The sequence below is a fragment of the Oncorhynchus gorbuscha genome, unplaced genomic scaffold (genome assembly GCF_021184085.1).
Source record: "Oncorhynchus gorbuscha isolate QuinsamMale2020 ecotype Even-year unplaced genomic scaffold, OgorEven_v1.0 Un_scaffold_70:::fragment_2:::debris, whole genome shotgun sequence".
NCBI lineage: Eukaryota > Metazoa > Chordata > Actinopteri > Salmoniformes > Salmonidae > Oncorhynchus > Oncorhynchus gorbuscha.
In genome coordinates, this window is record NW_025745511.1 from 4,834 (window position 1) to 16,579 (window position 11,746).

General features: G+C 40.3%; 1 protein-coding gene across 1 annotated transcript; it reads left to right on the forward strand.

Annotated features, from left to right (window-relative positions):
• The first annotated feature begins 5,468 nt into the window (after nucleotides 1-5,468).
• LOC124019136 (spindlin-W) lies at nucleotides 5,469-11,250 on the forward strand. Its single transcript, XM_046334514.1, has 4 exons — nucleotides 5,469-5,510; nucleotides 7,134-7,413; nucleotides 7,675-7,908; nucleotides 8,267-11,250. The coding sequence occupies exons 2-4, from the start codon at nucleotides 7,170-7,172 to the stop codon at nucleotides 8,464-8,466; spliced, it is 678 nt and encodes a 225-aa protein (XP_046190470.1). The 5' UTR covers nucleotides 5,469-5,510; nucleotides 7,134-7,169; the 3' UTR covers nucleotides 8,467-11,250.
• Nucleotides 11,251-11,746: the final 496 nt, after the last annotated feature.

Here is an 11,746-nt window from a genome sequence, read left to right on the forward strand (position 1 = left end):
ACATTGCAATTTATTGCCCTGGCCACATCTGCAGTCCTCATGCCTACTTGCAGCATGCCTAAGGCATATTCATGCAGATGAGCGGGGACCCTGTGCATCTTTCTTTTGGTGTTTTTCAGAGTCAGTAGAAAGGCCTCTTTAGTGTCCTAAGTTTTCATAACTGTGACCTTAATTGCCTACCGTCTGTAAGCTGTTTGTGTCTTAACGACCATTCCACAGGTGCATATTAGTTTAATTGTTTATGGTTCATTGAACAAGCATGGGAAACAGTGTTTAAACCCTTTACAACGAAGATTTGTGAAGTTATTTGGATTTTTACAAATTATCTGTGAGGGACGGGATCCTTAAAAGGGCGTTGAGTTTATTAAGTCAAAGCTAGTGATAATGGACAATGGAAAAATATTATGGGATTTCTTTGCAAATATATATGTATATGTGTATTTTTAAATCCATATCATTATTTACTGTTATCTACAATAGGTTTCACAATATCATTCAGCACATTTAATTTTACTGGTTTTCTAAGCATATAAACTGTAAACAAATTAATTTACATGCATTTTATTATTCATATATAATTAATTTAATATTGATATTTTGACATATCATTTTATAGATATTTGATATCAGTCCCCATTTAACTAGGCCTACCTTCCATTACTAGTAAATGAAGCAGACATAATGTAAATTCATGTATAGTTTTTTCGATGATTTACAAATTCCAATACGAAATTAGTTTAGTTTAATTGGGCAACTCAACCAGCTGGTTGCGATATTTCAAATCAAATTGTATTGGTCACATACACATATTTAGCAGATGTTATTGTGGGTGTAGGGAAATGCTTTTCTATGCATTTATCTATCAAAGTTTAAATTATGTAAACAACAATTCTTTACTTATGGCATATACTGAGGCTAAATATACATATTTTGCAGCATTTGTTTGTTTATATGTTTTGTTGGTGTGCCAGTTACAGCATTAAACAATCTGTGTATATGGTCATTTTTAGATATAAAGTTTATTACTTCATAATCAGGACAGCAATCAGTTTTGCGAGCAGCACCGCATGGTTGAAGCAGGAGTTCCTCACTCCCTAAACACTACCAAACGATCAAAAACATTACTTTTGAGACGGGGTGAAATCCAAATGTGTGCTATATTCAGTATTCATTGTAATAGCTGCCATGGCTATTATATTGATACATTACTAACTCAAACACTTTCAATCTGGAAAAATGTGAAGTGGTTGATGGTGATTAAATTATGTGAAATAAAAAGCATATATTGCCCCCCAATCTGATAGTGGGGTGGTAGAGGCCTGCTAGTCTCCCTTTTGGCTCAGCTCAGGTGACTACATACACTATAGACACACAATGCATTCGGAAAGTATTCAAACCCCTTGACTTTTTCCACATTTTGTTACGTTACAGCCTAATTCTAAAATGGATTAAATAGTATTTTTTCCCCCTCAGCAATCTACACACAATACCCCATAATGACATAGCAATGGGTCTGAATACTTATCTAAATAAGGTGTTTCTGTTTTTCATTTATAAAAACTTCTAAAAAACTGTTTTTGCTTTGTCATTGTGGGGTATTTTGTGTAGATTGATGAGGATTTTTATATATATACAGTGGGGAGAACAAGTATTTGATACATTGCCGATTTTGCAGGTTTTCCTACTTACAAAGCATGTAGAGGTCTGTAATTTTTATCATAGGTACACTTAAACTGTGAGAGATGTAATCTAAAACAAAAATCCATAAAATCACATTGTATGATTTTTAAGTAATTAATTTGCATTTTATTGCATGACATAAATATTTGATCACCTACCAACCAGTTTGATCACCTACCAACCACTTTCACAGACATGTTAGTTGTTCTGTAAGAATCCCTCCTGTTCTCCACTCATTACCTATATTAACTGCACCTGTGTGAACTCGTTACCTGTATAAAAGACACCTGTCCACACACTCAATCAAACAGACTCCAACCTCTCCACAATGGCCAAGACCAGAGAGCTGTGTAAGGACATCAGGGATATAATTGTAGACCTACACAAGGCTGGGATGGGCTACAGGACAATAGGCAAGCAGCTTGGTGAGAAGGCAACAACTGTTGGCGCAATTATTAAAAAATGGAAGAGGTTCAAGATGACGGTCATTCACCCTCTGTCTGGGGCTCCATGCAAGATCTCACCTCGTGGGGCATCAATGATCATGAGGAAGGTGAGGGATCAGCCCAGAACTACACGGCATGACCTGGTCAATGACCTGAATAGAGCTGGGACCACAGTCTCAAAGAAAACCATTAGTAACACACTACGCCATCATGGATTAAAATCCTGCAACGCACGCAAGGTCCCCCTGCTCAATCCAGCGCATGTCCAGGCCTGTCTGAAGTTTGCCAATGACCATCTGGATGATCCAGAGGAGGAATGGGAGAAGGTCATTTGGTCTGATGAGACAAAAATAGGGCTTTTTGGTCTAAACTCCACTCGCCATGTTTGGAGGAAGAAGAAGGATGAGTACAACCCCAAGAACACCATCCCAACTGTGAAGCATGGAGGTGGAAACATCATTCTTTGGGGATGCCTTTCTGCAAAGGTGACAGGATGACTGCACCGTATTGAGGGGAGGATGGATGGGCCATATATCACGAGATCTTGGCCAACAACCTCCTTCCCCCAGTAAGTGCATTGAAGATGGGTCGTGGCTGGGTCTTCCAGCATGACAACGACCCGAAACACACAGCCAGGGTGATTAAGGAGTGGCTCCGTAAGAAGCATCTCAAGGTCCTGGAGTGGCCTAGCCAGACTCCAGACCTGAAACCAATAGAAAATCTTTGGAGGGAGCTGAAAGTCCGAATTGCCCAGCGACAGTCCCGAAACCTGAAGGATCTGGAGAAGGTCTGTATGGAGGAGTGGGCCAAAATCCCTGCTGCAGTGTGTGCAAATCTGGTCAAGAAATACAGGAAAAGTATGATCTCTGTAATTGCAAACAAAGGTTTCTGTACCAAATATTAAGTTCTGCTTTTCTGATGTATCAAATACTTATGTCACGCAATAAAATGTCTTGGCTGAGTTTTTGATTTTCCAATTATGTCAAGCAAAGAGGCACTGAGTTTGAAGGTAGGCCTTGAAATACATCCACAGGTACACCTCCAATTGACTCAAATGATGTCAATTTGCCTATCAGAAGCTTCTAAAGCCATGACATGGCTTCTCCGCTATGCAATCTGGTTTCAGAGCTGGTCATGGGTGCATCTCAGCCATGCTCAATGTCCTAAATGTCGTCATAACCGCCATCGATAAGAGACATTACTGTGCAGCCGTATTCATCGACCTGACCAAGGCTTTCGACTCTTTCAGTCACCACATTCTTATTGGCAGACTCGACAGCCTTGGTTTCTCAAATGATTGCCTCGCCTGGTTTACCAACTACTTCTCTGATAGAGTTCAGTGTGTCAAATCGGAGGACCTGTTGTCCGGACTTCTGGCAGTCTCTATGGGGGTTCCACAGCGTTCAATTCTCCGGCCGACGCTCTTCTCTGTATACATCAGTGATGTCGCTCTTGCTGCTGGTGAATCTCTGATCCACCTCTACTCAGACGACACCATTCTGTATAACTAACCTCCAGACGAGCTTCAATGCCATACAACTCTCCTTCCGTGGCCTCCAATTGCTCTTAAATGCAAGTAAAACTAAATGCACGCTATTCACAGTGCCATCCGTTTTGTCACCAAAGCCCCATACACAACCCACCACTGCGACCTGTACGCTCTCGTTGGTTGGCCCTCGCTTCATACTCGTCGCCAAACCCACTGGCTACAGGTTATCTACAAGTCTCTGCTAGATAAAGCACCGCCTTATCTCAGCTCACTGGTCACCATAGCAGCACCCACTCGTAGCACGCGCTCGAGCAGGTATATCTCACTGGTCACCCCCAAAGCCAATTCCTCATTTAGTCGCTTTTCCTTCTAGTTCTCTGCTGCCAATGACTGGAACGAACTGCAAAAATCACTGAAGCTGGAGACTCATATCTCCCTCACTAGCTTTAAGCACCAGCTGTCAGAGCAGCTCACAGATCACTGCACCTGTACATAGCCTATCTGTAAACAACCCATCTATCTACCTCATCCCCATACTGTATTTATTTATTTATCTTGCTCCTTTGCACCCCAGTATCTCTACTTGCACATTCATCTTCTGCACATCTACCATTCCAGTGTTTAATTGCTATATTGTAATTACTTCGCCACCATGGCCTATTTATTGCCTTAACACCCTTATCTTACCTCATTTGCACTCACTGTATATAGACTTTTTTTGTTTTCTTTTTCTACTGTATTATTGACTGTATGTTTTGTTTATTCCACATGTAACTTTGTGTTATTGTTGTATGTATCAAATTGCTATGCTTTGTCTTGGCCAGGTCGCATTTGCAAATGAGAACTTGTTCTCAACTAGCCTAGCTGGTTAAATAAAGGTGAAATTTAATCAAATAAAAAACATAATTCTCTGGAATTTTCTAAGCTGTTTAAAGGCACAGTAAACTTAGTGTATGTAAACTTCTGACCCACTGGAATTGTGATACAGTGAAATAATCTGTCTCTAAACAATTGTTGGAAGAATTACTTGTGTCATGCACAAAGTAGATGTCCTAACCGACTTACCAAAACTATAGTTTGTTAACAAGAAATTTATGGAGTGGTTGAAAAACAAGTTTTGATGACTCCAACCTAAGTGTATGTAAACTTCCGACTTCAACTGTAATTAGATTAGGAAGTCAGTGGTTGTATAATTGATTCATTAATGCATACATAACTGTCTCTGAAAAAAGATGAACATCAAACATGTCAAATGTAATTATACCTCAAAAGATATGTCTGGGTCAAGTGCCATTCTGTGACTTTGGCGTTTTTGTTGTTGCTGTGGTATCGAGTGTTGTGATGGTATTGAGAGTGTCATGATACTTAACCTGGTATCAAAGTCAAACTTCTGCTATCATGACAACTCTGCTCTTTTCTGGGCAGTCTTCTCTAGATCGTTCCACTCTATAGCTGGTTCTCTTTGTATCTGCCTCAAGCTCCCACCTCCAGGTGTTTCTCGTTTCATTTTGCCAGCCTTGTGAGTTCCAGGATCCAGCCTGCCTGGTGATGTTGGAAACACCTGGACACCTATTCCCTTTTATAGTGCACTAGTTGTGTTTCCTTAATAATGCACATCTTTGGACCAGGGCCCATAGAGGCTTTGATCAAACATAGTACTCGGTCGGCCTATAATAGGGAATAGGGTGCCATTTGAGGGGGACAGACTTTGTGGTTTGCTTTTGTTATCTTCAGATAATAATCAGGTACATTTAGCATACTTATAAGAGTAGAGTAACTTAGCCACTGAATAGATTTACTACATTAATTTGCATTAGAATAATAAATAAAAAATGTTTTTGTTTTTAAGGGCACTCAGGTGTTTCTGCAAATATGAAGAAAAAGAACTCCCACAAGTAAGCCAGGAATACCCTACTTACCTTAGCTATTATGTACCCTTTGTGATTGTGCATTTGTACAACATTCAGCATTCAACTGTTTTGAATAGACATTTTGCTTAGTAGGCCTATTAAATGAATGGCTAAAACCATCTGCAGCCTACTTTTGACTATGTAGAGAACAGTGGATAAGATACATAGATTATTTAGTCTAGTAGTGCCACGCTGAATACCTGAATATCTGATACTGGTCTTTAGTGGCCTGCTGAAGCGAATACTGGGCTAGTATCAGCTGTGCAGTGACACACTACCATGGTATGGACAGTACTATATTCACACTTCAAAGTACACAGTCTTTACGGGTCTCATGTAGACAGATCCAGGGAATGAAAGCAGATCAGAGTACACACTTAACTATTATATTGCCATGGGCTACAATGCATTTTGGAAAGTATTCAGACGCCTTGCCTTTTTCCACATTGTTACCTTACAGTCTTATTCAAAACATTTTTTTTATCTTTATAAATCTACACACCATACCCCATTATGACACAGCAAATAAAGGTGTGTAATTTTTGCAAATGTATTTAAAATAAAAGAAGAAATAACTTATTTACAAAAGTATTCAGACTCGAAATTGAGCTCAGGTCCATCCTGTTTCCATTGGTCATCCTTGAGATGTTTCTACAACTTGATTGGAGTCCACTTTTGGTAAATTCAATTGATTGGGCATGATTTGGAAAGGCACACCTGTCTATATAAGGTCCCACAGTTGACAGTGCATGTCAGAGCAAAAACAAAACCATGAAGGTCTCTCAGATCATGAGAAACAAGATTCTCTGGTCTGATGAAAGCAAGATTGAACTCTTTGCTATCGTGCTATAGGGATGTTTTTCAGAGGCAGGGACTGAGACTAGTCAGGTTCGAGGGAAAGATGAACGGAGCAAAGTACAGAGAGATCCTTGATGAAAACCTGTTCCAGAGCGCTCAGTACCTCAGACTGGGGGTGAAGGTTCACCTTTCAATGGGAATACCAAGACAACGCAGTAGTGGCTTCAGGACAAGTCTCTGAATGCCCTTGAGTGGCCCAGCTAGAGCCTGGACTTGAACCCGATCAAACATCTCTGGAGGGACCTGAAAATAGCTGTGCAGTGACTCTCCCCATCCAATCTGACAGAGCTTGAGAGGATCTGCAGAGAAGAATGGGAGAAACTCCCCAAATACAGCTGTGCCAAGTTTGTAGCGTCATACCCAGACTCAAAGTTGTAATCAATGCCAAAGGTGCTTCATCACAGTACTGAGTAAAGGGTCTGAATACTTATGTAAATGTGATATTTCCGTTTTTGCTTTGTCATATGTGGTATTATGTGTAGATTGATGAGAGGACAATAATGTGTTCATCAATTTTAGAATGAGGCTGTAACGTAACAATGTGGGAAAAGTCAAGGAGTCTGAATACTTTCCAAATGCACTGTATATATTTAATCAATTCAATATTTTAGTCTATTTGCTGTACTATAAAATGGATCTAGTTAGATTAGTTAGATTAGTAGCTAATGTAAGGGACTGACAGCCATCAGGTTTTCACCCTTTTCATTGGCTAAGTGGATGTTTGTTCCCCAAATTCCCCTTTTTCATAAGTTATCTGAAACATCGTTCAGGAAACAAAAGAACAGCATGGGCCCCAACAAGGCAGTGTCGTCGGCGCCACGGCGTAACATCGTGGGCTGTCGTATCCAGCACATCTGGAAGGAGGGGAGCGCTACATCTCAGTCGCAGTGGAAAGGCACGGTGCTGGACCAGGTGCCCGTCAACCCCTCGCTCTACCTCATCAAGTACGACGGCTTCGACTGTGTCTATGGCCTGGAGCTGCATAAAGATGAGAGGGTACAGGGCCTCGAGGTGCTCCCTGACCGTCAATGTAAGACCTTTTGGTCTATGTATACATATTGTTTATGTCGATTGTCATTTGGTATTGATTGATTAACACAAAGTCGCAGACAAGTTTCTATTTGTGCTCTAATGGTGTTACACCGTTCATGGTGCCCCTCAAATGTTAATAATATGACTTGTGAGTTCGATCGTTGATATTCACGAGTTAGTAAGTCTTCCAATGTATATGGTAAATGTGGCAAATAACCTTGAAACTAGATGTTACCATGTGCCATGTACTCTGTTGCAGCCTCTACGCGCATCAGCGACGTCAACCTGGCTGACACGATGATAGGGAAGGCAGTGGAGCACATGTTTGAGACGGAGGACGGAACTAAAGACGAGTGGAGGGGCATGGTTCTGGCCCGGGCACCCATCATGAATACCTGGTTCTTTATCACCTACGAGAAAGACCCCGTCCTGTACATGTACCAGCTCCTAGACGACTACAAGGAGGGAGACCTGAGGATCATGCCTGACTCAAGTTAGTCCTGTCCTTGGAGTTAGGCTGCACTTCAAAATGACAATAGACCACTCTCTCTTGATTGTAAAGACTGCTTAAAGCTAAGATGTGTGTACGGGTTTATGAACATTTTATAAGCATGCATGAGCCTTTATAACGTCTATACTCGCCTGATGATGGATGGGTTGCTTTTCATGATGATAACAGGCTACTCTCTCTTCATGATAAAAGCGTTGTGTTCTTCAATGTCTCTCTTGTAAAAGAGATGAGCCAGGTTGAATAAATAGATAGGTGAACATGTTTGAGTTTCCAATGATTTCCCATGAATGAGTTGCATATGGCAAATGAACTTAAACTTGTGTTGTTGTTTGTCTCTTAGATGACGCTACGCCGGCGGAGCGGGAGCCGGGGGAGGTGGTGGACAGTCTGGTGGGGAAACAGGTTGAGTACGCTAAAGAGGACGGCTCCAAACGAACCGGCATGGTCATCCACCAGGTGGAGGCCAAACCCTCCGTCTACTTCATCAAGTTCGACGACGACTTCCACATCTACGTCTACGACCTGGTCAAGACCTCCTAAGGGCCACCTTTGACCTCTGACCCCCTTTTCACACTACTGAGCCGAATCGAGCAGTGCTGGTCTGTTTACGCGTCTATCCGCCATTGATGAAAAGGACTATGTGGGGGAAAAATATTTCATAGCGAGCCAGTATAGCCTGGTTCGGGTCAGCACGGTAGTGTGAAAAGGCTACTGGGTCGATGGGCCCAGAGGACAGGAGGCCTGTCTGGGGAGTTAACGATGGATGCGGAGGTTGTGGGGAAACTCTACCATGCAGGAAAGACGATCAACCACCACCATCACCACATGGAACCTTATCTTATCCACCAATTTTCCCAAAATATCTCTTCAACGTTTCGTGCAAATGCTTCTTTGAGATGTGACAGACGGACAGCTGGATTGGATATTTCACTGAAGCCTTTGGATTTCTAGTCATGAAACATCTCTGATAGCTCTAGTCAGAGAAGGAAAAAGGGGGCACTGTGCATCTGAATTAGTGGCCACAATTTGTTTCGTCCACTGTCTATCCCCTGTAGTTGAGTGATCCTATGGATACATCCCATCAATCTCTAAGGGAAGACAGGGAATATCAAGCCTTATATTTGCACACATATAAAGTTGGTTGGCATCTCATTCGATTTGTTTCAGTGATTTGATGACCAAGCCAGTCATAACAATGTATCTCCTATATATGTGTGAGTGTATGAGCTCTTGTGTTCATTTTTTTTTTTGTACATGCAGTTCTGGAGTCCCCATATCTTACGGTGGTCAGTAACTACAGTACTTGGGTTTGTTTCAGTCTCGTAGAATCATTCAAACCCTGACTATGATTACATTTGTTTCTTTGTGATGTTGAAAGATATGCAACAACATATGCAGTGAGCAAAGAAATGTGTCGAAGTTACGAGAGGGAGGTGTCCAGTGTTTTAAAAGGATGCTTTGGGATTTTGGCAATGAGGCCCCTCATTTACTTCCCCAGAGTCAGATGAAGTCGTGGATACCATGTGTATGTCTCTACGTGCAGTTTGAAGGAAGTTGCAAACTAGCGCTAATGCAATTGCTAACTAGCGTTAGCATAATGACTAATAATCCCTTTGATTCAAACGTTTAATTTTTTTTCCAAGAACTTGTTTACTTTATACTGTATTTAATGTACATTCATAGAAAATGATAGTTTGATACAGATTTAGTTCTATCACAGCACTAATTTCAAAAAATCTTCTTAGAAAACAGAGGATTTAAGAGCACTTGTTTGTTTGAGGTTTTTTTGTCCGAAAGGACAATTATATTTTGATCATCTCAACAACACTATTCAAAAATGGTTAACCAGTGAGAGTATTAATCTGTTGTCCTGAGAAAGATTTAGTTTAATATGCCTTGCCAAATCCCTCGACCCTTATAATTCATTATTCATTCATAATAACAGCAATAATTATTCAGATAATAATTGTTTATTGTTGTTCCTGTATTCATATGTTTACAACAGTTTGTTTTGTTGGGAAAATCTATTTTCATTACTATTTTTACTTAATCATCACATTCGTCTTGACCTCTGTGTTAAACACACTTTCTGTTTAATTGTTCTAGTAACATTTTAGTAAACTGTTTTCTCATGCCTTTTAAAAACTGAAGACGGTATGGTAAAAGCACTGCAAAGTAAGACGATTATTTAGAAGTGAAAATTCCATACCAGCTCCTGAAAAGTGTTCTAAATTCAGCAGTACCAGTACAACAGCACTAGTGATTTTCGAAACATTTTCACACAACTGTTAATACACAAGAAGTATTCAACACTTTAAATGCAACACCCACTTTATGGAGTGCATGAAATATTGTAATTGAGGAAAGGTTTACTCGCCCTGAAAGAGATTTTTATTTGCTGTGTGTGTGTGTGTGTGTGTGTGTGTGTGTGTGTGTGTGTGTGTGTGTGTGTGTGTGTGTGTGTGTGTGTGTGTGTGTGTGTGTGTGTGTGTGTGTGTGTGTGTGTGTGTGTGTGTGTGTGTGTGTGTGTGTGTGTGTGTGTGTGTGTAACCAAACTACATGTTCCACCAGATGACCTCTTAGTATGCTCCTTTAGGGACGTTACCCCTGTTGTCAGAGGAACAGTGGGCAACTAAGTGGTCTAGATCCTCTAAGATACAGATGCTGTTAATTTGTTAGTAACGTAAACGTTCCATGTGACTGTAACTCCCAACCCTCCACCCTTACTGCTTTCTCCATGCCATCCATGACACTGAAGCAGTGTATGTTCAGATGCAGTCTCCGAAGAGGGGTAGTTCTGTCCTTTACAGTATTCTGCGTAGTAACAGAACAGATGAGCTGTTGTGACTGATTTTGAGATTAAGTCCCTCTGTTAGAGGAGTAGCTAATGCTTACTCTAGGTTATACACAAACTATGACTGAATGGTAGCTTTAGGGATGGATAGAAAAACCTGAGAGTATGCATATCGGTTATAATAAAGATTATAATTTGAAGACCGCATACAGTATAAAGCCCCTCTATACCAGAAAAGCTACACACAAGTAAATATCTTCTATAACCTGTTGTATTCCAAGCCGCAAACTGATTTGTGTTTTATGCAAGATGTCACCTTCAGAAAACAATTGAAAGGGTTTGATGAATTGGCCTTTCACACTTGCGTACTGTAGTGTTGTACTGTGTTTGATGTCAGTTCATTGTGGGATAGAAAAAAAGACCATTTGTTTTGCATGAGTAGCGAAAACAGAACTGTAAGTGGAAGTTATTGTGAAAAGTGAGATGCATGTGTGTATCTCTCATTTTTTTAAAAGTTTTTCTATGTTCAATGTGTTTCTTATTGTGACATTCCCTTTCATTCCCTTTTCTTTGCATTTCTAAAGAAAAACAGTCAATTTTTTTGTATTCAATTTTTTACCCTGCTGTATGTGTTGTATGTGGTGACAACAGAATGGCCACAGGGTGGTGGTGTTACACAGTATTTGAGGGATTATGTCTTTCACATACCAAACTGATGTTGTCTAAAATAATTATTTATATGTATCTCTTTTGAGTGCCACAAGGAAAATATGAACTCAAAGAAAAAGGCCTTATGAAATTGGTAGGGGTGGGGAAATGTTTATATATAAATATAGTATATATATATATATATATATATATATGGTGTGTAAGTGTATGCATGTGTGTGGATGTATAAGGTAGGTAGCACATCTTAGTTACATATCCGAGGAATAAATAATGTACATAGACATTTTTCAGAAAAATACACTACAAAAGTATGTGGACACCCCTTCAAATTAGTGGATTCAGCAATTTAATCCACAC